We start from the raw sequence: 27,370 nt of genomic DNA on the forward strand, positions 1-27,370 counted from the left end.
CCCTCTAGGCACCCAAGTAAAATCTCCCTATTGTTTTTAGTTTGGGGGTGATGTATCATTGACCTAAATCCCATAGAAGTTGTGTCAATTCTTAATAAGAGCTCCTAAGAAGCAACAATGCGAAATGCCTCCATAGCTAAAACAAATGCCCTGAAGTTGTCTACCCCTCCATCACAATACATGATTGTATTATCTCCAAACTTTGCATTAAGATGCTCCACCAAACCTACAATGGGATCCTAATGCCACGAGTACATCTCTCCAAAAACTATAAAATAAATAGGAAAAGAAGTGGTCTAAGGTACATCCTTATTTCATTTATCTCGCTATATGAAATCTACCCCCTTGCGCTCTCTTGTCTAAATCTTTGAGGACTAGACTGCTAACACCCCTACTATCCACCTTGGGAACTCCATCCTATCTAGAGTCCCCTCAAAAATTTCCAATCCACCCTATCATAATTCTTCTTGAAATGAAGAAGAAAGAACAGTTAATCCTCCTACTGGGGATGCGCCAATGCTTTGGTGTTCCCAATCCCACACAAAGCCTGTCTAGGTGGGATAATAATATATGGTAAGAAAGGGGCAAGTCAAGCTAATGGCCTTACCAAGGATCTTGTAAGTAGAACCAAGGAAGGTAATTGGCATCCACTAAAATTTATCATGAGATGGTAATTTGACATCCCAAGAAATAAAAGAGAAAGTAATTTTGACTTTGGTCAAAGAATGTTGACTTTTTTCAACAACAAAAAAGTTGTTTATGTGCATGTTGAGGAAACCCTAGAGAACTAGGACCACCAGTCTAGAGAATTAGAATGCATGCATTTTCTAACCCTTAATGGGTTGGATATTGTTTTACTTGTGGAAGGACATTGGAGAGTGTGAAAATTCCCAAGTTTTAAGGAGAAAAAACTTATAAAGCAAGTCCCACAAGACAAAAGCAAATATGTAGCGCCCAATTTTAGAATACACATGGCAAGGGGGTGAGAAGCCTAAAAGAAGCCCACAAGTCTAAAAGTAAGGAGATCACCAGTTTGGAGCAAAAAGCTATTGATTTCTAGGAAAAACCGACTTATTTTGGTTAAAAGAAAGCCTCATATTTTGGGGAAGGCCTGGCTTTTTGGTTGCATGCCAAGCTTATAAATTAGAAAGCAATCCTTCTCTTTGTATTCATAGGAATTTAATTTGTGTCAACTTCATGGTCCTCTGTGAGCCAGTTGTAAAATAGCTTTCTATTGCAATAAAGAAAAAAAATTTTGGGCAAGGGGGTGGCAGCCCTTATTTTTGGCCCCTAGTGTGGCATGCTTCTCTCTCCCTCTTTCCTATTTCACTTGCAATTTTATTGTTTGACCACATGGTTGCTATGAGTTTCCAGTCAATTCTTTTCGTGCCAACTTCCATTGCATGATTCCCAAAGTTTGATTGAATTTTGGTTAGGTTGCTAAGTTTTTCTATGAATTTCAAGGCAATTTGGGTTCAAAAGCCCAAGCCTGTGCCCATTAACCTTTGCAATAAGGTGAATCATCCCCTCTAAAAGTATGTGTGGCATATCCTTGGTCGTCTTAAAAAGCTATGAGAATTCCTAATCTCATAAGCTCCCAATGAGACTAAACAAGGATTGGAAGTAAACTGTCTACTTCTGGACACTTGCCTTTTGCCTTTTTGCCTTTTGGCAAGGCTAAAATTCCTTGCTTGATCTCTTTTTATTGAAAGGTCTCATAAGGTCAATACTCAATCCCGAAGGTCATGAAGTATTGCCATGTAGTGACCTGTAAATGTCCATGGCCAAGTATCTTGAAGGTCATGAAGTAGTGCCATGCAGTGATCTATAAAAGTCAGTGGACAAGTATCCTAAAGGTCATGAAGTAGTGCCATACAATGCCCTATAAAAGTCCATGGGCCACATGCTCCACATCCTATGGGATAGCTACAATGGTGCCATTTGACCTCCGCAATTTCTTGATGCCCTCCCTCAAATGTCTAGGGCCTATAGTTTAAAATAATTCTTTGGAAACTTAGGCTTTGATCTAAATCTAGACTGGAACCTTAGCATGAAATTGTACTTTGATCTAGCCTCCTCCATGGCTTAAATCTCTGCTCTTGCAATCTACATTCTCATCATCACCCAAGGAATCCCTCATGGCCTCTCCTCCAATATTTTTAGCACTATTGACCTTGCACATGAGCCTCTCTCTTTGTCCATAAGTGCCCCTCTCCTTAGCCTTAGCTTCATGGCAGATAATTGTGTTTATCTCCTCTAGGTCTTGAGCTACTAATCCCTTCTAAATGGGCCTTGATCTTTAGATCTCAATGATGGGTTCACTGAGAGAAACCTCCTAGCATAATAAGTAAGGAATTCTAATAACTAAAGGCTCCCCTCTCTACTCCAAAAGATGATCTATGTGGGAAAATGATTGGAAAAAGTAGTACCCAGAACACTACCAATCATTCCTCTTCTATTGCATACCCACTCATCCACATAAAATTGATCTAGCCTTGAGAATCTAAGGACATCTACCTACTTGTTCTACCTAGAGAAGAGGAGAGATCTTGGTGAGCATCCAAACACAGCTAGGTGCTAGGATCTTATCCTTTGATATGGAAATGAGATCCTCCCAAGCTACTTGCTCCTCTCCTATAAGAATGTCTACTTATGCTCTTCCCCTCATATTACCTAGAGTCTTTAGCATATTGAAGTCACCTCAAATACACCATCAATTAGTGGTTGGAGGAGTGTATTGGATGGTGGTCCAAAAATTCCATCTTGCCTCTATTGCTGCATTTAGGGATTAAATGGACAAAATCCGTACTATAACTTTAGCAATCATCACTATAACCCAAAGTGCTCTACTTGGCATAAGCACACCTCAATCCTGTATTGCATCTGCCATAGATGTAAACTCCTCCTTGTCGTGCTCCCTCTCCTTTTGTGGGAGCCCAAAAGGTCCTACTCTAAATCCTCCTACACTTGGATATATGAGACTTTGAAAAATAATGCTCCTGTAAGAAGAAGAAATCAATGTCCTTGCCAACGAAAATTATATGGAGCTCATGTCTTATCAATGATGTACCCCAGAGTATTGGCTTACATTTTTACTCTGTGTTGAGTGTTGCGAATTTTGTTATGACGAAGATCTTATCATAGGATTGAATTCCCTTGTAGATTCATCTTGTAGGGTTTATGGGCCTTGGATATCCAAACAAGGAAGCTTGGGGGTCATCCAACAACAAGCCACATCCTCCCCAAATCCCCCCCCCCCCTCTCTCTCTCTCTATATATATATATATATATAAATATATATATACATATATGTATATATATATATATATACATATATGTATATATATATATACATATATATACATATATATATGTATATATACATGCATGCATGCATGCATACATAATGAATCTAGCTTGAATAAAACTAGCATACAACCTTCGAGGTCCATTTATCTATTCACTTTTGTTGTGTGTAATTTGCTAGTCTTATTGCTTGAATCAGCCTATAGATGTCTTTCATGTTTGGAGAACCCCTTGTGCTGTTATGATTTTTTTTCCATTATTCTGATGGATTTTTCATTTAATCTATTTCTCATTTTTGTGAGATTTGTCGACACCCAAAGAATTCTTTGCATTTCTTTCCATTTCTCCACTCTATGCACAATCACTAGAGTCACATTGGACCTTCTGATATACTAGTTATTTCATTTTTGTCTAAAAGGAACAATTCATAGCTTATTTTGCCCTCTTTGCAGCTCATTGATCTAAGATAGGGTATAATGTGTTGGTGAAACTCTCAAGGTGTTGGTAATTCTGGCTCCCCATGAATCCTTGGGTTTAGTATTTTAATGGCACAAGACTTGTAGTCACAAAAATGGCATAATTTTGCTCTTTAGAATTCTCCCACCAATTTCACACCATAGCTTGTGTTCTTTCCAAATGACAATGCTCAAATGCTTTCATCCAATGTGATTGCCTCTAAAGATTTTGTCTTTCAGTCCCACAAGAAGTCATTACCAAAATTAGGTTGGAACTTCAATCTAATTAATTCAATTTTGGTGTCTATGCAACTATTAAAAGGCATGCACTCTTGCGAATCTACTTGGCCTACTATTATGAACAAATTGTGCATTGCCTAGGAGTCAATTCATATCCTTTGGACCTCTTTCTTTGGAGGAGGTGAAGTCATCACATATTGTCCTTACTATTGATACTCTTTTGATGTTGATTTCACATACACCCCAAAGCAAAAATATGAGAAACAAATGCCAAGGGTAACTACAATGGAGTATTTAATCCAACATCCATCTATGATGGAGCACTTATAGTGCACATAATGAGTGTCTTGGAGCATGGGAAGAGGATAAACCATAGAACAAAGCATTGCTATAAAAGCTGCTACAACACTTTGCTCACTTAGCAAGAGATTTCTTAATTTTTTGTCTCCCTTGAAGGTGAGGGTATTCTCCTTGAACTTCTCCACCTTCCACTTGCTTGTGGAATCAATTGCATCCAACTCCTATATCATCATATGAAGTTGCTTAAATTATGGAGCAACTCTCAAGGTAGGATATTCATAAGAGAGCCACTCTACCTGTCCTCCATGAATATCACACATCTTTAAGGTGTGATTCCATGTGGTTGCTCTACTTGGTCTTAATCCACTCTTTGCTTGGCTTTCAATATTCAATGCAGGTCTTGCATCATGACTTTGGTTTTCTAATTATCCCTTTGTGGTTGCTTCATAAGGTTGTCTTTGTTGATGTTCAATTCATTTTGCATGCTGCAGAGCTGCTTATATTTGGGCCTTGGCATCTAAGACTTCAAATATTTGCCATGGATTTTGGATTAGCCTCTACCTTTTTTACATCCATTTTAGTCTTCTTTAGCTATTGAGCCAAGTACTTAATGCAGATTCTACTTTTCCCTTTTTTACCTCTCCTATTGTACTAGGCTAATAGTTAGCCCTTGCTTGGGCCTCTCAGCTTGCTCATATGCTTTCATCACCTTAGCATGTGCATGATTTGCCTTGGTTTTGGGCTTCCTCTATCTTGGATTTTGCAATTAAAATTAGAAATTAGTCAAATTTTGTTTTCAAGGAGATTAAATGAGTTTTTAGAGAGAGAATACTTGAAATCACTTATGTGATGATGAGAGGCGATTAAAGGCTTAGGTTTAGGTTCAGGTTTAGGCTCAACTGCAACACACAATGTATGTGGGACCTTGGAACTAATATAGCTCATGAGCAAATGCCATAAAACTAAATTTTCTAACTCGATCAAGGTAAGTGATGATCTAGAATTAGGTATCTCTATAGAAGGGTTCTTGTTGTAAACTTTGTTAAGACACATCATGTGGATTACATCACTTCTACAAACTCTACTAAGATAACACTATGTCGAGTACATCAAGGTAAGTGATGATCTAGAATTAGGTATCTCTATAGAGGGGTTCTTGTTGTAAACTTTGTTAGGATACATCATGTGGAGTACATCAATTCTACAAACTTTGCCAGGATAACATTGTGTGGAGTACATCAATTCCTTTAGAGCATGTAAGATAGCATCATGACTTGTAGTCCCACTAAACCACTGTACTACCTCTCTTTAAGGTTTACTACACCAAAAAGCATCTACATACAAGGTCATTAGTTGGACTAGAGGGTCAAATAAGAGTGATTTTTACTCACGAGCTAGAAATGTGCGCACGTACGTGCATGCACACACACACACACACATGCGTGCGTGCGTGTGCGTGCGCATACGCACACGCACGCATGCACATGCGCACACACACACACACAATAATTTTGATTAGTAAATGTATGTCACATACATACACTTAATTCCTCACACACACACATGTATACTTCCCCAACTATGAATTATTATGTTATTTATACCACCCATGAAATCTCCCCTTTACACTCTCTTTTTAACCACCCCACACACCAAGCACACTAATACTCCCATACCTCCTCTAATCCCTTCTCAACCCATGCACTCATTCGCTCCTTACTCCACTTGTGACTTAAATTTTTTTTTAATTATTTAATAATCCATATGGTTGTCTATATTCCTAGGTATAGCGATAACAAGCCGGGGAAAACAGGCATTAGGTATCTACCCAAATGTAACTATGATGTTCTAACACCTAGTTTGTTTGGATGGTGGTAGGTAAGTGGACTCTAACCTCGGAACTTAGACTGGCTGAGGATTCAACATCTTTTTTCAATATTGTTTTTGTCAAACTAAATATTATTAAAAATTCTTAATTTTGGTGGAAAATTTTGCAAACTCTAGTTGTGGCATTATTCAACTTAGATGTCTCAAAAAATTTTCCCTTATGTGTTCCCCATTTTTTACTTCTTATCCAATTGATGGAATTAATTGTATGGCTCAATTATTGTGGGACTTTTTAATCTAAACACACATTTCCCAACTAGCCTTTGGTCAAACTTGTGCTATTCAGTTAATTTACATCCATTGGATAATTCATTAGCATGGATGTTCCCTAGTCATTTTGTGATCCGCCTTATTTTTTACTAACTTTTATATCTATTTTGCACAAGGGGTTTACACATTTACTATTGGAATCATTTTTCATTTTGACACATCATATAGATCCACTTTTATTCACTTGTTATTAGTAGGTGGGGAGTTAGTTCCACATGGTGGGCTTACTCCACACAATAATTTCAATTAGTAAATGTATCTCACACACATAGACACTTATTTCTTTACACACACACACACGTGTGTACTTCCCCAACTATGAATTATTATTTTATGTATCCCTCGTGAAATCTCCCCTTTACACTCTCTTTTTAACTTCCCCACATACCAAGCACACACACACACACACAGTCATCATGATGCTACATATACTTGATGCCAAATACGACCGATGGGACCAAGAACAAAATTACTAACATACCACATGTAGTAAGTGCTAGAAGAGCCAATTTAGGGTATTCATTACTAGTCATGTTGTGATGCCATGGTTTTTCTCTAAGATTTTCTTTCAAGCCCTAGTGATTTGGATAACTTATATGCTCCATAGCATTTGTACAATCTTGTTGTGCTAGAAAGTGGACAATGGTGTCCAATTCATTTGGGATAAGATGGAATCTATATCATAAAGTAGGGTACCATTGAAGCTATAAAAGGGCATGTTACTCAATCTCCAACCAATCCATGGTTGCAAAGTAAACATAGCTTCTCCTTACATGCTATTTTTGTCCTAAGCTTTTGATATGTGTCTATGCTTTTGAGCTTCTTGTTTGAAAAGCTACAAGCATGGAGACAAGAAACAAATGTGTAAGTACTGGAAGTATAACAAGAGAACCATCAATAGCTAGGTACATTACAAATGTAGCTAAAAACATAGAGGCCTCATTCATTCATACTATGCACAATGTGGTTGATGCATCTATGTGACTGGGAGGTGACTGGCATTGTTATTGCTAATGCAAATCAAAATGAAGCTCTACAACCAGAAGAGGATACAACATTCTCCCAGGATAATGCTTATGAGGTTTCTAGTCAAGGTACAACTAGAGCCTTTGTTAAAGCTTCTTGAGTAGTATCAAGGAGAGCAAAAAATAGTGGGGGTGAAAAACATAAGTCCATCAGCCTAGAATGGATTTGCAATCAATTTGCATAACTGTGTTGAATGAAGATGCAAATGTTGTAATGAGGAGAAACCTCGAGATGCCCTCCATATGAGGGGTCACCTACTTGGTACTAAATAAATCTATTGCACTCTGCCATGCTCCAAGGGAAACTGTAGTCATTGGAAAATTAAAAGATAAACTAGAGGCAAATAGAAAAAGGCAAAAAAGATCAAATAGGAAATTTATGATCAAGTCCAATGCCACATCTCCCATCATTCCTTATAATCTTGCACGCGTAGTGAGGGTACTCAAGCCCATCTTAGTAGAATTGGTACAAGCGGGTCTTAATCATGGAATCAAGAAACGCTCGTATCTGCACTGCGTAGAATTGGAGATATTGCTAGGGGTGGTACACAACAAAGATTCCCCCATTTTCTTGACCCGTTTCAACCCAAATATTTCTTTAGTGCATCCTCTTACTCTATTTGCAAAGGTCTACTATTTCACTTTGGGGAGCTAGTTCTATCGGGCTCACATAGCAAGGCAACCTTTTGGTATATCAAATTCTTTTGTTTTGATTTGAGAACCAACATTCTCTATAGGCACAAACACCCACCAAACCTCTCATGGAGGACTCTTTTCCTCAAGTATGGACCCCCCTCTTGAGGAAATTATGTAGTGCACTTAACTATGGCACACCTTGAGCCCTACAAACTAGGCAAGCTATCACTCCTCCTTGATGAGGCATTTTTAGGTACCCAAACTAATTGTGATCATCATATTCATCATTTGGAGGTGTATGCATGCATCAAGCTCCCAAGTTTCAACTAGAAGGACAAGGCCTACATCTTTGATCATAGTTCCAAGTACAACCCCTTCCTCCATGGGTCACCACAACAATTCCAGAAGTCGGTCTTCAAGGCCTCAAGGTGGTCCATCATCACATTGATTGCCACACCCCACCATGCATGCTCAAAATGCACAAAAGCACAAGATTTTGCATGTTGCATGTGAAGAATGGCTATTTAAAGTTGTCCATCCTTCTAAAATTTACAAACATAATAGAATATTGAATGCACAAAAGGCTTACACGACATGTTTTTTAGGAAATTTTTCTTTTGAGGGAAGCATCCATTTGAATAGCACACATGTTTTGAAACTCCATGATCAACTACATGAATTATGGTGGAATTCCCAAGATTTAACAAAATTGTTACGTCCCAACCTATCAATGACCTTAAACTCACAAGTTAGCCACATTGGAACTACACACACACACACACACACACACACACACACATGTATGTATGTATGTATGAATGTGTGTGTGTGTGTGTGTGTGTGTGTGTGTGTATACATACATACATATATGTGTGTGTGTGTGTGCGCATGCGTGTGCGTGTGCGTGTGCGTGCGTGCGTGTGTGTGTAACACAACATTGATTACATCAATCATTAGCTTTTTAATTCCAAGATCACCATAATGTTTTGGGGTAGGAATGCAATTCCAAAATTTTATCAGAACATTTTAATATTTCATACATATTAAACATTGGGGCAAAATCATGTTTACAAATTTGATATTGGACCTATGCCTCTTTGTTGTAAAACATTACAACCACATCCACAACCTACAACTAGCTTGGTATTCATTCCACAAGCCAATCTAGATGTGTAGATGCAATTCACTCCTACTTAAGATTGAGGCCAACTCCCATTTAGGTTTGCCTTTGCCTCCACAACCCCTCTTTTGGTGAGCAAGGTTTCCTACCTGCATGGTTATGAGCCTTGAAAAAGATAGTCGAACACTTTTCCTTGAGCTATGGCTCCATTACTTTATGATTCTTACTAAGGTGATGTTAACAGCCTACTTGCAATCACAAGAACCACATGATACTTTTGGTAGGTATTTGTCTCACAGGCTTATGTTATGTAGGGGGGAAAGTTATCAAAAATGATATCAACATTGCGAACATTTTCCCTTGCAAACGTATATAGAAGTGTGGGAGTAAGAGAGAAGGAAGGGACACAACACCCCAAGGTGTGAAGGGCGCGGCATCCTCAAGTATGATTTGATCTAGCCTATCAAAAATAAAGCATAAAAACTAATTTAAAAAGTCTTCATTTATTAATTTCTCTTTACACCTCCGCTATTAATAGTCTTCTGGTCTACTTTGTTAGTGTCTTTAGATTCATTGTTGATGGTCATGTTGTGCACCAGGAAGGCCTTAGAGATGCCACGATGGCGAAACTGAGAGGGTATGTAAGGAGTGCACATTTGTATATGGGACTACAATTTTACAAGTGTCATGAGTGCACGCGAGAAGCATTTCACCCCTCCATTTTCATTAATCAATTATCACATAGTCTTGTAAGTGCTAGACGAGGGGGGTTTACAAAAACCCCACATTTCGACGCCCAAACACCACAACGTTGAACACCCACTAAGAGCCAAATCAACCAATCAATATTGACCACTCACTAAGAGCCAAGCCACCACCCAATCCATAGAATAGCCGAAGTGCAACTGCCCAACCTTAGAACAGGCACTATAGTTGAAGCACATATAGGTTGCTACCTGCACAACCTCTTGCCTAGCCCACAAAGCAACCACTACCACTAGTCTTGGTACTAAGATATTATATAGGGTAGCTGTGAGTGCCTCCATGAGGTAATGGCTTGTTTTTAGAGCAAGCAAATAAATATGCATTCATTCAGACCTCAAACCTTAGTAGCTTGCGATGAACATAAACTTTGCTCTATGTTTCTTAGGTAATGAGAGATTGGATGGTGGTGAAAGCCTTCCTAGAAGGTAGAGAGGGAAGACTTGGTGCATCTTCGAAACTCGGATTTTGGGTTGTTGGAAGGTGGATTTGATAAGGCTATTAAAGCCCTAGGTGGCGCAAATGGGTACATCCATAGGTGACAAGGATTATGATGCCATTAGAAGATTACCTACTCGAGAGCTCATCTATAGCTCATGGTCTAGGTTCTTTGGAGGTACACTTGGTCCCGGAGATCTATGTGGATTAGCTACTGTGAGGTTGATACTTGGAAGACTCCAAGCTATCCTTAGATCATGAGGGGGACATGGCTCTACTCAAGATCACTAGCGGGTTTGTGATTGAAGATAGTTGGTACCTATGTACCATGGAATGGTTGGGTCAATAAAGGGATGTACAAAGGAGTCTAGAGTAGGCGTGTAAGAAGAAGTTTGTCTTCTACTGGGAGCGCTAGTTTTTGCAAGCAACCTCCACCCTCTTTCTAGCATTGTTGAGGTGATGTTCTTGTGTGGTGTGGTGCTTCTCAGAAGCTTTTCTTATCTTTGCTTACTTATTGCATAAGTCGCTCATTTAGGGATGTCTCTCAAATCTGGAAGAGCACTAGGGACGAAGAGCGTAGCTATTTTGTCAAATATTGCCCATGGCAGGTCTGGCCTGACCATGGCAGGCCTCCTTGTTTTCCTCCCATCCAAACTAGGCCTAAACTAGAACTATGCTCACGTTTTCCTTCTAGCTTAACCAACTTTGACTTCCAAACCAACTCTCTCACTGTTCTCTCTCTTCCAAAACATTTCACCTCCTCCATGCACTCATATGCACTCCTGCCGTCTTCTAGCACCTTGTTTCAAACTATCAGCTGAGAGGGGGTGTGATGTCACCTTGCGAGAGAGGGCCTTGCTTGTGGGTGTGCCCGCCCAGTCTGAGGCTAGGGTAGATGAGTGAGGGCCTATGTTGTGGGTGTGCCTGCGCCCCCTGAGGGTAGAGTAGGAAAGGCTCTCTTGAAGGCCCATGTTTGGGTAGCAGGTGTCGGCTCTTGGAGAGGGGCAAACTAGCCATGTAGCAATGCCTACAGCCCTCATGGGTTGTGCTACTACAGCCTTTTAGAGGCCAGAGGGGGTCGGCCCCCTAGATCCTCCTTTGGAGAGACCTTGCCAAGATCTACATCAGTCTGTTCGCCGGGTCCAAAGCTTAGCGTCTTATTCCACCTATCAACCTGCTGCTTGACCGTTCCAGAGACGCTCCTGGGGACACTATCCGGGGATTCTCCTTCAGCATATTCACCTATCGGCGGGGCAACTGGGGAGAAATTCGACCAGGCAGCAATTCGAGAAGGGGTGGAAAAGAAGCCGGAGGGGTTGAAGACCTCGAGGGAGCCACGGGAGTCACGGGGGAAGGGGGGGAGGTTGGAGGAGCCAGGGACGTCGAGGGGGGGGCGACGGAGGCTATAGCCGGAGGAGGGGGGGTGGGAGTCGGGGGGGGGCTGCATAGTGCAGGAAATGGGAGGGGGGAGGGGAGGAGGAGGAGGAGAGGAGCGAAGGGAGGTGGAGGGCGGACGGCGGCTACAATAAGGAGAGAGGTTACTATTGACGAGCCACGAATGATTATGCATGCATTTTTCATGTCCACACATGAATAACTCATATGTATGTGTATGTTTCTTGTCAAGGCGGGAATATCACATAAGTATGTTTGATGCAGATGATAATGATATTTGTAGTAGTCGGCAAAATTTGTAAAGCTAGTAGACATCTCCTCTTTTGTAAGATACTATGTGCCAAACGCAATAGGCAATTTGGCTGCCCCTCCTTTTTTAATGCTGTTTGACCCAAGATTTTTGAGAGGAGTTGCAAAGGATAGGCACAGATATGGTGACAAGGGTGTGTAGGGCAATGTAACGGTCAATTATGACAAATTCAAGCTCTTCAACAGCATGTACTAACAAAGCTGCTCTTTTTCCATAGTTCCGCGAGTCTTGAGGTGCCCATTGTTAATGAATCACTCATTGAATTACAATCTCAGTTCTGTACGAAACAAGGTCATAAAACCACTAAACCCCATTAGGCGATGATTTTAAGTAGGTCAAGTAAAAATTAAAATAAAATTAGTAAATAATGGTGAATGCGTATGAGGTAAAGGAGAGGAGTGAGAAGAAGGAGAGGTGGCAACTAATTTGAATAGGGAAGGACCCACTAAGGAGAAGCAAGCCTCATTCCAATATCTCGTAATGGGAGTAAAAAGAAACTTCCCGCAATGAGACAAACAATTATTGCACCACTTAGAACCTTGACTTACGACGATTGTGACACCTCCATCCAATGCCATGCATTTCATGTCCCATGTTACTTTATCAAATTTTTCTCCAAACAAAATTTGGCTTATTGCCAAGAAAAGTAGTAAGTTTCATCTTGCAGAGTCTGTACGCAAACATCACGCAAAACATTCCCATTAGAGATTTGTGAATGCTCTTTGCTGCCTCAAGTTTCAACTGTTTCAAAATAACTATTTGATATTTGAAAAGCTACAAACGTGAATACCAGGCTAGAATGTTCATATTTTTAAAGTAGTAAGTTTCATCCTGCAGAGTCTGTACGCAAACATCACGCAAAACATTCCCATTAGAGATTTGTGAATGCTCTTTGCTGCCTCAAGTTTCAACTGTATCAAAATAACTATATATTTGAAAAGCTACAAACGTGAATACCAGGCTAGAATGTTCATATTTTTAAAATCCATATGCACATCGTAGTGATCCTAATTGAATTTCTTTTCATCAACCTTCAGAGGAAAGAACGATGCTAAATATTCTACTTGGCTAGAATAAAATAATATTCTCGTTTACACTCTTGGAACACACCAAAGTGCATCCCCTCCCCAAAAAAATTTGCTATTTATGATACAATATGAGACAGAAATGTCTCTGAAGATTGGGATTACCCACACACAAATAGAAAGACCCTGTGAAGCTTAATCTTATAGCTTTTATAGGGTGATCAAGAGCAGGCACATCTCAATTAAAGAGGTCTTATCATTTGGTGATCCTAATGGGGGCATTTACAGTGTTTCACTGTTAGTTTCTGTAAAGTTTCTACCACGGCGCCGCAACCCCTGAGTCCCCTCTACCCCTTCAGCCCAATTTCTTTGCAAAGTATCATTATTTTCCCTAGAATTGCTCTCTCCATTTGCATCTCTGAAAATAGGAAGAAAGGAAGACAAACTTTCTGAGGGCCCCCCTAATATCCAAAGTAAGATCGAGCCAAATGAGTTCCCTAAATTGGGCTGCGACAATGGACTGGCTGCTGATGCCTGAAATCTTTGCTGCAAACCGTCATTGCTAGCACCCCCATTTTCCCTGCTAGAACTAGTGTCTGGAATGCGCCCAGCGTCAGCTGTGGTTGTGACTCCGCTGCTGTTATCAGTGACAGTTCTGCTGCTGTCATGAATGTAGCCATCTAGTCTTGAATAATTTCTACCAACACCATTCAAATGCTCTAGCCACACTCTGTCAAGAGCACCACCTGGCAATACTGGTGAAAAAGCGGTGCTGCTGCGTAGATGTTCCCCTGCACTAGACCTGCCCCCATCTCCAACCATACCTGGGTTCCCGGCATTCTGATCAGTACTTCCTTCCATTGACCTATTATCAGCATCAGTGGCGGACAAGGTCCCTGCTGGTGCCAGCCTTGTAACATGTAGAGTGGATGTAATTATAGCAGATGACGTGATCTGGACACTTGGATGCTGCTGGAACAAAATCCTTGCCCTCAAAAACCTCTGCAAAGCTGGTACCTGGATAAAACATACTCTGCTTTTGTGAGGAATGCCAGCCTAATGAATTTCGCTCCTTTCATAATTCAGTTTCAAATTTCACTATTTGCAGGCATTAGAACTTGAGCTATAAGCCTAGAAGGTCCAAATGTGCAATCACTCTTGAGCAAATTTTGTATAGCGTACCTCAAAATGATTCCAGAAATATAGAACTAAATGCTGCATGAAAGCACCAGTTGTGCAAAACGCAAGGTAGGAAAATCCTGATGTAACAAAAAACTGACCTTAGTGCCACATCCAACTGACCATAAGATCCAAACAACAAACAATCATGCCAGATTTGGAAAACATGTCTTTGGCTTACCATATTCGTATGAGAAAAAATAGATATGGAAAACCATGAAGTACAGAAAGAAGTATCGTGGAAAGTACTGCATCGACACAGGTGTTCGTACACTGCACTCAAAAACAGCACACAACCACCATTTATGGCACAAATACCATTCACTCACATGTAATGCACGAAAACAATATGAAAATGGTCAAGCAAGCACTTATTATGAAATTGAAACAGAAGACCACGATAGCATGAAAGACATCTCTAAATCTATATGATGCTGCTACATCTCCTTGCCACATAAAGTGAATGATCATTTCATGGATAACTAATCACATTATTAACTTCACGGATCAGGGATTGATGAGGGACCGCAAAAGCCCTCACCCCTGGCCTCTTTTCTTCCCGGCAAAGAATAAATTATGAGGGACCCAACACAACGTGTCTTGGCCATTCTTCATATGTCTTTAAGACGGTAAGTAATCCTTAAGAAACATCGTGACAGATGAACCAAAACTCAATATTTAAGACAAATAGTAGTTGACAGTATCCATCGTTCATTGCCAGCAGCAGAGCTATTTGCAAATTCTAAGGCTTGGAGACATTACCAAATTCACAAAATATGGGCCAGGTTGCTGCGACAAAATCCCAGACATCCTTGCATGCAAGTATAATGCCTTCAATTGACATCTTTTGATTGTTGCAACAATGACAGAGGCACGACTATTTGTTTGTATTCTTGAGTAATAGAGAGCCCTTGAATGTTGCTAAAGCTCTTACTCCCTGACATGTGCAAACCAGATTCCTGCCTGTGCCTTAGCATCATGCAATGCATCCTACATTATTTCGCCACTGAACAATTATGCCATAGAAATTGGGGTATGATAATCTAATAAGAACCACCCTACCTCAAATCAGTGAACCTGTCCTCCCTGCAACATACCAGGAACAATAATCCCAATAAACGATCTTGTGAGGAGGAGACCAAAGAAGGGGAAACCTAGCCCTAGAAATCCTAGGTGCATAACATGTCATCACAAGATAGCTTCAACCAGGTATGTTTCTACAGCTGCGAAATCATAAACAGCAAAGGCTCAAGTTCTCCTACCTTGCACACAACCCAAGGCAGCACTTTGCAGGAAAGGGCACTAGGGAGTTTCCATTTTCCGAGCAAAAACCCCTGAGTGACGAGCAGACAAAAGGTGGGAGGGGTCAAAATATATAGGCTCAAGTCATTTTTGGGGAGCAAAAAATTCCAAATTATTTCAAGGAATATGTAAGTAAATATGAAACATTGATAAATAGATATAGATATAAATATACATATATAATGTCCAAGTGGTGACTTATTTTATGACTTTAAAAAATCCTTTCTTTTGCTTTCACCATTGCTTGGATCATAAAATTTTGAGCAAATATCCTCTTTACAGGTCCTGAGGATGACCTAGGAAAAATAAATAGTACCTTTTCAATAGACCCTCTAAGTGTACTTTGCCAGAGGAATATGGTTTGAAGAGCTTGTCCCAACCCTATTCCACTGGCGAAATACCCTTGGAGAGCCTACGCAGAAGGGGTCATAACTTTTGCTCCTTAGCTCAGATTGAGGAGCTGTAAAAAGGAAAAATGTTCAAAATTTCATAATCTATGCAATGGTAGGCTTGAAACTATACTTTTTATAGTTATACAAGAGAAAAAATAAAAATTTCAAGATGTATATGAGAGTTATAACTTCTCCCTAATTCATATTATGGTAGGAAGGAGTTCAATAGAGACCACATTTCCTTAAAAGTACTTAGGTTTAGAGAATTGGGAATATTTTTAAAATCCCTACCTTGCCTTCCCATATTTGATAATGCATTAGAGATTAATTTATGATTGATTATAATGGCTTCAAGTATGAGGTTTTCAATATCTTTTTCCTACTCATCCAAGGAATATGGTATACATTATTACATGAGAGCTTCAAATATGGGATTGCTAAAGATTAGGGAAACTCTTTTAAATTGATTGAATTACCAAAATCCTCAAAAGAGAGTATGGTAGGGAGGTATTTATAGGAGTTTCTAAAGTGTTCACTATTTGTTCATATATAGATGATGTTCTATAAAATGAGGGTTATAATGAAAAATAAGTAAGTATATGGTTCCATAAATGAGAAATTAAGAAAGAATTGTATATTCCTTTGAGAAATATACAAGCATGGTTGGTGTAAAAAATTATCGCTCGGACTTTTCTGCTCGTAGGTTTTTGCTCGGAAACTGTGCACATCCATTTCACTAGCAGCATTTTTTCCTGGCTGCAGCGAGGAAAAGGGAACCGTGGTTTACACTACATATATCAAGGCAGCCAAATGGAATTAAAACTCACAATTATTGATCTTCATGACTCAAAAAATGCTGATTTTTAGATGCCCAATGCCCACGTGTGCTAGTTGCACCACGGCATATAAAAAAGACAGATTTCAGTATATATGACCATTTAGACTGACGCTGCAAGCACACAAGCAATTAATAGAGGCAGAAAAAAACAAAATACTAGCGGGTTTATTGGAACGTCATGTGTAGGGCTATTGTACAACTGCAGCACGTGCAGCCTGTACTGTTGTATACAAGCAGGACAACCAAGGGCCTTTACATTTACTATGGACACGCATCACGAGACTTACACCATACCGACAGTACGTACTGTACTGACAAAACCTCAGAGCATTGAAGGTGCAATTCCCCAAGAAGGCTCAAAAAGCATCTAAAGCACACAAAAATTCAACATTGGTCTGAAACTTAAGGGTTTTGCCTTGAAGAACACTAGTTCAGGTTCACACATGGCTGTACCCTGTTGTACAGTAGGAATGAATCCAAACACACGCACTTCTTCACATTCTTCAAGACACTTGATCCACATCCTTATATGTGCTCACGTACCAAGGAACACATTTCAACAAAATTGCAGGTAAAAACATTCTTTCAAAATGGGATTAATGCTAAAAAAGTAATTCCACAGGCAACAAGTTCAATCGTACCTGCAGAAACATAAATATCAGTATTACATATGCTAAGAAAAAGAAATTTGGACAAATTGCAGTTATGTTGAATTTATTTTCTGTTTTGCATTTTGAAGTGTTGCTTCAAGAGAACTATGAATGCTCGTGGGCACTACCCTGATGATTAAGATTGTTTCTACACTAATGATTATCCCTATGCTTCATGAATCTTTTTTCTCAAGTTGGCACAGCTTGGACAAGACACGGAGTTTCTTCCATAAAATACAGTTATGGCACGTCACTTTTTGCAGCTGATCCCTACACATTGTGGTTAGAGAGAACCATTATCAAGGGTTTTCCATGTTTTCCCACATGGAGAAGATTACAATGTAGTGAATTACCTCATTGAATCCTTCACCTTTCCCTTTAACTCAAAGATGCTGATTCTTCAGGGGGGTAGAGAGGCGTTCAAATTTTCCACTTTCTAAGTCTTTGTTTGACTCTTGTTGCAAAGTGTTCTCTAGAGCACTCGACCTTAGTCACTCGTTTCACTCTGAGGTACGTGACTCATGAGCACAGTGAGTTTCAAATGCAGCCAGCCAAAGTGATGGCCTTGAAAATCTAGCTTGTATGGTAGTAGAATTAATATTGACTAGATATCTCCTTCCTCAATGCTCCTCTCATTGTTTTTATTTGCTCAGCAAGCTCTTCTTCCTCTAGCAAATATTTATGCTCAGCTGGGCTTAATTGTGTGTAGATTTATTAGGTTCCAACCTTTTTCACACAATAACGAATTGGGTAACGAGTCAAGAGCTCCCAGTAACATCTGCAAGTTGGTTAGAAACAATGCCCTTTAGAGGCTCTCTGAAACCTTCCCTGTGAATGGACGAGGGGAAATCTCAGTCTCTCTCTCCTATTCATGAGCTGTTGAATTCAGATTTGCAAACGATGTATCATTATGGGTTGTGAATTTATCACTCTTTTGAAGGTAACCTTGAAGGTGAAGGCTAATCCTGCAAACGATGTATCATTATGGGTCGTGAATTTATCACTCTTTCGAAGGTGAAGGCTAACTAGAAGTCGATTGTCTTACCTAAGAGGGAAAAGTAAATTTAAGCAAGTGCATAAGCTTTCTTACATAGCTTCACAACCGCTTTAAATGCCCCATCCAAGCATTGTTACACTCTCGAAAGTCTGTGGAGCATGGGGATCGCTCACTTATGCTCACTCACTTATTGCCCACTATTTCCTGCTTGTTCGTTTCTTTATGGCACAGCGAGCTTGAATTAAGTCTTCCTAGCTATCATGTGATATGTAACGACTTGCAAAATATTTGACGCTGCTCTATCCAGAAACTAAGGGACTTATACGAAGATTTTTCTTGATATAGTCTTGATGTCTTGATCTCAAATACATCAGTAGGCCTATAGAGTCACATGGAAGCTCTACAAACATTTTGTGAGACTCAAGACATGAAGATCAATTTGGGCAAGACCAATAACATGAGGTACCAGCACGAGTCACTCATTTTCATGGAAGCACAAGTCAAGGTTGTCACACATTACATGTACTTGGGATGCACTCTCACAACAAACCGATTCAGCATTAAATTGGTAGCTCGAGCTAGACTAACTAGAGGACACACCTCGCTGGTGAGATTGGGGCAAATTTTTAGGCCCACTTAAAGCACGTGCCCATGAGATCCCTCCTCTTCTACTGTGTTATCAAACCCCCGACACTTTATGCAGGAGACTTTTGGAAAGTGGACCTCACAAGAACACAGTTGGTTGGATTTGAAAGACTATAGATCATCATGCTCTCACGTATGATCTGTGGAAAGAGATGCCCCTACATGATATCATACAGATACCTCAATTCAAATATCACATACCTAGAAAGGGCTTAAGAGTATGGCATGACAAGGTGGGCGGACTGCGACTACCATGGAAGACACTTACATCTTTTATGCAAGTGGCAACTGATAGGGATGAGGGATGTTCATATTCACAAGCTACCAAATAGTCCACTCCCAGCATGTCCATTGATCACCTTGTTCCATACTGTATGTACCCACTATGCTTGAAGTCCATCAGATCCTCAGGGATGAATGGGGTATCCAACCTATGGGATGGCATTCTGCAGAGCGCTTTTCCTCTGTCTAACTAAAGATGGATTCACTCAGCAACCAAGATACTTACAGATTCATCCCTTGCAGTACAAATGACCCAACTCTCAACATCGTTCCACATGGAGACTACATGAGAGAGGTCAACAGCACACGACACCACTGTGAATCAAGATTGTGTCCTTTATTGGACATGGTGATGTAATGCAAGCTGATTATCTCTCATAGTAGACCATAGCTGACCTATAAAAACTTTGGGGATGCTATATGCACTCTCAAGAGACTCTCAGTCTATAACTGATGTTGGTGTTTATCCTTTTTTGGTCTGTACTTTGTTTCATAGGCCCGTGAAGCCTCCTGCAGACGTTACTACATCTCTCTCTCTCTCTCTCTCTCTCTCTCCCTCCCCGCTAGCCTCCCCGCCCCTAGCTCTCAGCCCTCTCCACCCCTAGCCTCTCCGCTCAGCCTCCGGCTAGCCTCTCCGCCCCTAGCCTCTCAGCCCATCCGTCCCTAGCCTCTCCGCCCCTAGCCTCTCAGCCCCTTTGCCTTCCTAGCCTCTCCGCCTCCCTAGCTAGCCTCCCGCCTCCCTAGCCTCTCAGCCCCTCCGCCTCCCTAGCCCCTCCCCCTCCCTCAGCCCTCTCTCTTCTGTCGCACCAGCCCCCCCGCCACCCCCCTGCTGTAGTATCTCCTCTGCTGCCCGTCACCTCCTCTGCTGTCGCTGCTGCCGTGCCTGCTGTTCATGTGGGCGGGACTCCAGGCCTACCGCAGGCCTCTAGGCTTGGCCATACAGTAGCTGAGCTGCTGCCTTAGGCCACGAACAGCTGAGCCAGCTGTCCCAGCAGTGGCGAGCAGATGTGCCTGCTGCTCAGCTCTGCTCAGCTGCCCTCAAGCCTGCTGCTAGCCTTAGGCTAGTACCCCCGTATCCCTGCAGTCCATTGGCCCCACTCGAGGCTCCAACAGGCCCTCATGGCCTAGCTCCACAGCTCCGCATCAGCTACAGCATCAGCTACAGGCGACCTGCAACACACCAAGATCAAGAAAGGCCCGCAATCAAGGGGAAAAGGGGAGGGATCCTGTGCAAGAATGTAAGATCAATATTTCTCTACAAGGTCTTCAAATCTATGTTGCACTATGCCTACACGAGGGTGTGTGGAGGACATTTGGGGAAAACAAGCCTTGGAATCTGCTCTGACAGCCCTCTCGAATGGGACAGCCCACAAAGGTACCTTTGAAGTGCTCACATGCCTCAACAAAATATGTCTTGTGCTAATTGAAAAAATAGACAGCCAAGAGGCCACAAATATGGCCTTATTGGCTGAAAAATCCCATGTTGACAAGACCCTTGCTGAGTTTAAAAAACAGGGAGGGAAGATACAAGAAAAATGGAGGAAAGAAAAGGCCAAGAAAGAGGACTGGGAACAAGAAAAAACAGAATGGATTAATGAGAAGGTAAAGCTCCAAGATAAGATGCATTCACTGGGTGTTGAACTACAGCAAATGAAGGATATGCAAATGCCTTCAGAGGGAAGTTGTAAAGCCATGGAAATACTCAGAACAGAGAATGCAGATCTCAAAAAAGAGATGGCGGCCATGCAGGCCATGATGATTGGGAAACATGCTGAGATCACACAACAACTCAATAAAGGGAAAGAAGAAATGCTTGAATGGACAGCAGTGGTTAAAAAGGGATCAGTTGCACCCAAGAAGGAGTTTATCTCTGAGACTCTAGAGGAAGAGAAAAGGAGATCTAACAAGGTCTTGAATGTGCTTGTAAGGGGCTTGACAGTGGGAGATACCCCAATGGCAGATGCCCAAGTTTTGTTCACTAAAATGGGGGTTAATCTCACATGCGAGACATTCTGGAGAGTAGGTAAAGCTGAAACACCAATGAGACCCTTAGTACTGAAATTCCGGAATGGCATGGATAGGTCCACCATTATGAGCATGAGAGCAGCATTGAAAGGGACCAGGACATATTTGGATGATGATCTAACCCTCCTATAGCAGGAGCACAGAAGGGAGGGAATGGTACGGGTAATGGAAGCAAGGGAGGCAGGAAAATGGACTGTATATAGAGATGGTAAAGTCATTATCCGCAAGAGACCAGCCAGGGAAGAGAAGGAAGATGGGGAGTTATGACGGTGTCGGACCAATGGGATGAATGCACATAATGAACTCAGGATGGCAGTGTGGAACTGTAATGGCACACTCTGGTCTGACCAAGGAGGATTCTCGGAGACATACACTGGGAGAGACATGATCATTTACACCAAGACACATGAGAGTCCAGAGCAAGGACTGCCCACTGTGGCAAGATATACATGGGAGTCAGCTCAACGGAAGGAAATGAGGGGAGACAGTGGAGTGTGTGGCTCCGGAGGAGTGGCCATCCTCCTCAAATCACATTTGAGACCCCTCATTTCAGTGGTTCGGAGAGAGGAACACGCGCGACATATGTGGGTCCGTGTCCAGATACCTGATGCCCGACCAATCTACATGGCAGTGTGCTACTTTCCCCCAGATACATCACCTTATGCACACGCAGTCACTACGAAGGGACACAGCCCATATGAGACGATACATGATGATCTCATTGAGTCCTCCAGACTAGGAGACAGCCTCCTTCTTGGTGACTTCAATGCACGCACAGGTGACAGGCAAGTGGGCCTACTTGACTTTACATCAGACTCTCTCATGGTACCAAAACTAGACACGGCAGAGCTTGGGACAGTGAGACACTCAGCGGATGCATCACACGTGACGGGATACGGCCGGCATCTACTTGACCTGGGGGCTATCCATGACCTAATCATATATAATGGCCTACAGAGATGGCCATTATTTGGTGGGTTCACTTGTTTCCCGCATGGCGGAGGTACTAGTACAGTGGATTACATACTCGGTCCCCTATCCTTCATCTCACGGGTACACGACTTCGTTGTGCCCCCTCCCCCGCTAGGTGTTGACCACTCATACCTATCCTTCAGTATTTCCACCACTACACCAGTCACATGGAGAGCTCCCCCCACTCCCACTTGTATATAGGTCCACTTTGACCGGACCCTTGACCCCGTTTACGTGAGCCATTTGGCACAGGAGCTCCCAGGTTTACTACTTGGGGACGAGGTAGATCTCACCCATGCATCAGACACGCTTGCCACAGTGGTCACGGACGCAGCTATCAGATCTTTCCCTACGACTTGACCTGGGCGCGTTTCAGTAGGAAAGATGCCTCAGAACCCCTGGTATGATGATGAGTGCAGAAAGATGAGAGCTCACCTCACACGTGAGCAAGCCCTTGGCCACTTGACACAACCAGAGGCACAGAGGATCTCAAGACGGCTGACACGCCGCCAGCGGCGGGCTTTCCTCACCCATAGGATGGACGAGGTGATTAGTTCGTTCAGAGGAGGGGGTCCTACTATTGGATGGGGGCTCGGAGAGGAAGCCGCCTATCCCCATCACAGACCCGGGTGTTTGGCACACATACGTATGCTCTCTCTATGATGTTTCGATGCAAGCACCACCTGATATGTCCGCTATGCCCAGACCCGCCACTTGTCACTTGTTCAATGCATAGAATGTGCGGGCGGCACTCCGTCGACTACATAATCGGAGAGGACAGGATCATGAGGGGCTACGGACGGAGCATTTCGCACACAAGCACGAGGTTTTGGCCCTGATCCTGGCACAGATGTTCAACCACGCCATATGCCACGGCTTTCCACCCTCCTAGAGCACTACCACACTGGGAATTACTGCACTCTCATGATTGGCCACACTCTGGCCAAGATCTATGGATCTGTACTAGAGAGAGAGATCAACAGTCACACAGAGGCACATGGGCAGCATGCCCTAGGATAGGCATGATTTTGAAGACAGCATTCCACCCTAGACCACATCTTCACACTGGGGGCTATCATTGAGGAGGCAAGGTCGAGGCGTCAGAAAGTCTATGCTTGCTTTGTAGACTTTTGGAAGGCTTTCGATACTGTCCCATGATCCTGCATGATCAGGAGACTCCAGGAGATGTAGATCCCATAGGTTCTGATTTGGGGGGTGATGAGCCTATATGAGTCCATCAGGGGACGAGTTCGCGCCCCAGGAGGCCTATCAGGCTAGATGGAGAGCGCGATTGGGGTGAAACAGGGATGCCCCCTCTCACCGACTCTCTTCGGCCTCTACATTGATGAGATCACATCCTTCATAGACCGCCTGGGAGGCGAGGGGTCACCGCTAACTGATTTGTTGGTACCGATACTACTATATGTGGATGACATAGTCCTCTTGTTGTCCTCAGCAGAGGGTTTACAAAGACATCTGAAGGCCCTCGAGCAGTTCTGCACAGAGAGATCTGACAGTTAACCTTAGGAAGACCAAGGTTATGATCTTCAACACCTCATACCCAGTGCTCCATCGACATAGCTTCACTTACCGAGGTCAGCCAGTAGAGATTGTGCAGTCCTACACATACTTGGGTGCAGTTTTCACTGGGCCAGCTTTCACGATGATCCATGCAGCCCGAGCACGCCTCACACGAGGATATGGTGCTCTGGCCCGTTTAGAGCAACAGTGTTTCCAGGCGCACTTCCAGGACCCACCGACGAAGTGCTGGCTTTTCGACACCCTAGTGAGACCAACTGCCATGTATGCAGCACCATTCTGGGGATGTGATATTTCAGCAGCAGAGTGAAAGAGATTTGAGCGGCTACAGATAATCATGGGATCCAGAATGATTCGTAGTAAGCCCTTAGTCCCCCATCAGATATAGTACAGGCAGAGTTTGCTATGACCCCTCTTCAGATTGATGCCACCTTTTAGACAGTGACCTTCCTCCATCGAGTCTGGGATCTACCTCATGAGAGGCTACTGAGACTGGCATTGGAATCCTGGATGCACCCCCTGAGCTGATTCCGCGAGATGAGATTAACTGCATCATATGGTTAGACCTCCTCCAGCTTCACACACTTCGGACTTGGGGGGGGGACCAGGATTTCCCCACCAAGACCCAGCAGAGGATGGCCTCATCATCAGACCCCAGTATCTTGAGGACAGAGTAGTCTCACATGCACTAAGGATTGCCATTGGACAGATGCAAGTCTCCTCCCATCAGCTGAGGATTGAGGCAGGGAGAGCTGCAGGCATACCCAGAGAGCAGTGGACTTGTATGATATGCACGATGGGTCACGTCGACTTTGTATATGTCCCACCTACTACGAGATCTGAGGGCGCTACCATTGCCTTTTTCAGGAGGGACACGGGTTTGGCCCACTCTCACGACTGATCCACTTCCAGGATTAGGTCTGTATTGGGCTCTACCTAATGGAGATGCGGAAACACAAAGAGACACTACTACGACGGATCAGAGAGCAGCAGGATGCGACCACCACGTCACAGGACACTGAGGTGGACCGAGTGCACAGGCAGGTCACCGACTTCTATGCATTTGAGTTAGCTCCAGGGCACTCGGGAGTAGAGGAGGAGCTAGCTGACATGAGAGATAGATGGGTCAGAAGAGGGAGTCGACACGACACCACTACTGCGGGGATCTCACATGCGATAGGAGACCAGAGCACACACGATTGAGGTTAGACCTATCTCAGCTCTTCTCAGAGACGACTCACAGAGACGTGGCATTACACTTGACATAGCCCAACGGATCTAGAGATGAGGAGACCACACCCCCACCACAACTCATATAGGAGCAGTCCCAAGCTATCCGAGTCCAGGCTGATCTTATTCAAGGGCTCAGACATGAGATCTCACAACTCCGACAAGAGGTCATTGCTGTACGTATAGTCCCAGGGAGCACCCCAGTTGTGAAGGCACAGATTGCAAGCATGCAATCTACCATTGAGGAGACGTCCAGATGGGTCGACGTAGCCAAACGGGAACCTGTAAGGGTAACCATTTCGGCTACCCTCCGGGAGCACCAGCAGAGAGCCAGCAAGGCTCTCAACATCAGAGTATGTGGGATTCCCCGCACTGAGGCTTCCCCGATGGCAGATGCGCAGGCCTTCGTGACCACTACCCTAGGGGTGACCGAGCACAGGATTGAGAGAGCATGGCGGGTTGGGAGGAACCCCAACCGAGAGCAGCCCCTTATCATACGGTTCCATGACGCCCAGGCACGACTTTTGGCTTTATGTTGTAGGTCAACCTTACGAGATCAGCCAGCGATCTCCATGGACGAGGACCTCACTCCACTATAGGTTGAGGAGAGGCGTTTCTTGTTGCAGCAGCGGGATCAGGCCCGCAAAGAGGGGAAGTGGGCAGTAGTACAAGATGGACGACTCCTTACAGGCCCCCGTCGGGCACCCACCTCTCCTCCCGCATAGGAAGACGAGGTCTATGAGACCTAGACATCCGAGACCCTATCATGTACCATCTGGAACTATAATGGTACCTTATGGTCTGAACCAGAAAACTTCTCGAAATCCTATACAGGTCACGACATAGTTTTTTACACAGAGACACATCAGAGTCTAGAGCGCCCACTACCAGCAGTCAGCGGGTATACATGGGAGTCTGCCTACAGAGATGAGACGAGGGATACAGGAGGGGTTCGAGGATCAGGAGGAGTCGCAGTCCTTTACAGATCCACACTTTTGGACACCATCTCAGTGGAGCAGAGAGATCCACACTCCAGGTTTCTCTGGATTCGGATCTGACACATGGATAGCCGAGATTTGTTTATCGTAGTTTGCTACTTCCCCTCGAGACCTCCCACTTTGCCATGGATATTCGAGGGGAGGATGAGACATCTCCATTTGCTGCCCTTTATCAGTCCATCGTTGACTTCTCTAGCTGCGGGGATGTCCTCCTAGTTGGGGACTTCAACCCGAGAACAGGCGCTCGTCAGGCACCACTCCTTGACTTCAAGGATGATTCCACTCTACTGCCAGACATTGACCTTGAGGAGGCAGGTATGCTACGAGTTTCGGCTGACAGACGAGGACCGTTTACATCCTATGGGCAGGCCCTATTAGACCTCGGCAGGATGCATGATCTCATTATCTATAATGGTCTTGACAAATGGCCCGCATCAGGTGGGTTCACTTGCTTTCCACATGGGGGAGGCTTCAGTGTTGTGGACTACATCATGGGATTCCCTGCCCTCACATCTCACATCACTGACTTTACCGTAGCACCTCTCCCTCTAGGGGCTAACCATACCTATCTTTTCTTTAGCATTTCTACCCCCCGCTGCACAGCACTTTCTACCCCATTGAGCTCTTACTCCACTTACCATGATATATGCTTTGATCGCGATCACTCACCTACTTACTCTGGCCGTCTGTACATACTTCTCGCATACATTGACTTTATACCCTTACTAGAAGACCGTGTTGTCCTAGTCACTCGCTCACTACACGAGGCCGCTCTTCACGCCTTTCCCCACACCACCCGCTCCACCTGCCCACCACCTCCTGGGACCGTACCCTGTAATAGCTAGTACGATGATGAGTGTAAGGCTTTACGCCGTCAGCTCACTACGCGAGTACCGCCGTCTGGTACGCAGGAAGAAACTTGACTTCGTGCGTCGGAACGAGGAGCTACTGAACATTCTATTCAGTAACAACTCTAAGCACTTCTGGCAGATATTTCTAGAGGGACGGCCCTCCCCACCACTCACTGACACTCAGGTGTGGTCTGATTATGCACGCACGCTCTATGATATCCCAAATCAGCCAGCCCCTACCCTATCACATATGCCACGCCCCACATCCTGCACCCTCTTCACTAGAGGGGGGGGGGTAAAA

General features: G+C 43.3%; 1 protein-coding gene across 2 annotated transcripts in view; it reads right to left on the reverse strand.

Annotated features, from left to right (window-relative positions):
- Positions 1–13,105: 13,105 nt before the first annotated feature.
- LOC147901483 (S3 self-incompatibility locus-linked pollen protein) overlaps positions 13,106–27,370 on the reverse strand; it is a 174,202-nt gene continuing 159,937 nt past the window's right edge. For both annotated transcript variants that reach the window (XM_087374617.1, XM_087374616.1), the window contains exons 12-14: positions 14,530–14,621; positions 14,352–14,428; positions 13,106–14,186 (exon numbers count right to left, since the gene is read on the reverse strand). In XM_087374617.1, coding sequence (XP_087230743.1) covers positions 13,452–14,186; positions 14,352–14,428; positions 14,530–14,621 — 904 coding nt within the window. In that variant the 3' untranslated portion in view covers positions 13,106–13,451. The remainder of the gene's footprint in view (positions 14,187–14,351; positions 14,429–14,529; positions 14,622–27,370) is intronic.

This window comes from Dipteris shenzhenensis, chromosome 5 (genome assembly GCF_047967505.1).
Source record: "Dipteris shenzhenensis isolate YYH24624 ecotype China chromosome 5, Dip_SZ_1.0, whole genome shotgun sequence".
In the NCBI taxonomy this organism is placed as follows: Eukaryota; Viridiplantae; Streptophyta; class Polypodiopsida; order Gleicheniales; family Dipteridaceae; genus Dipteris; species Dipteris shenzhenensis.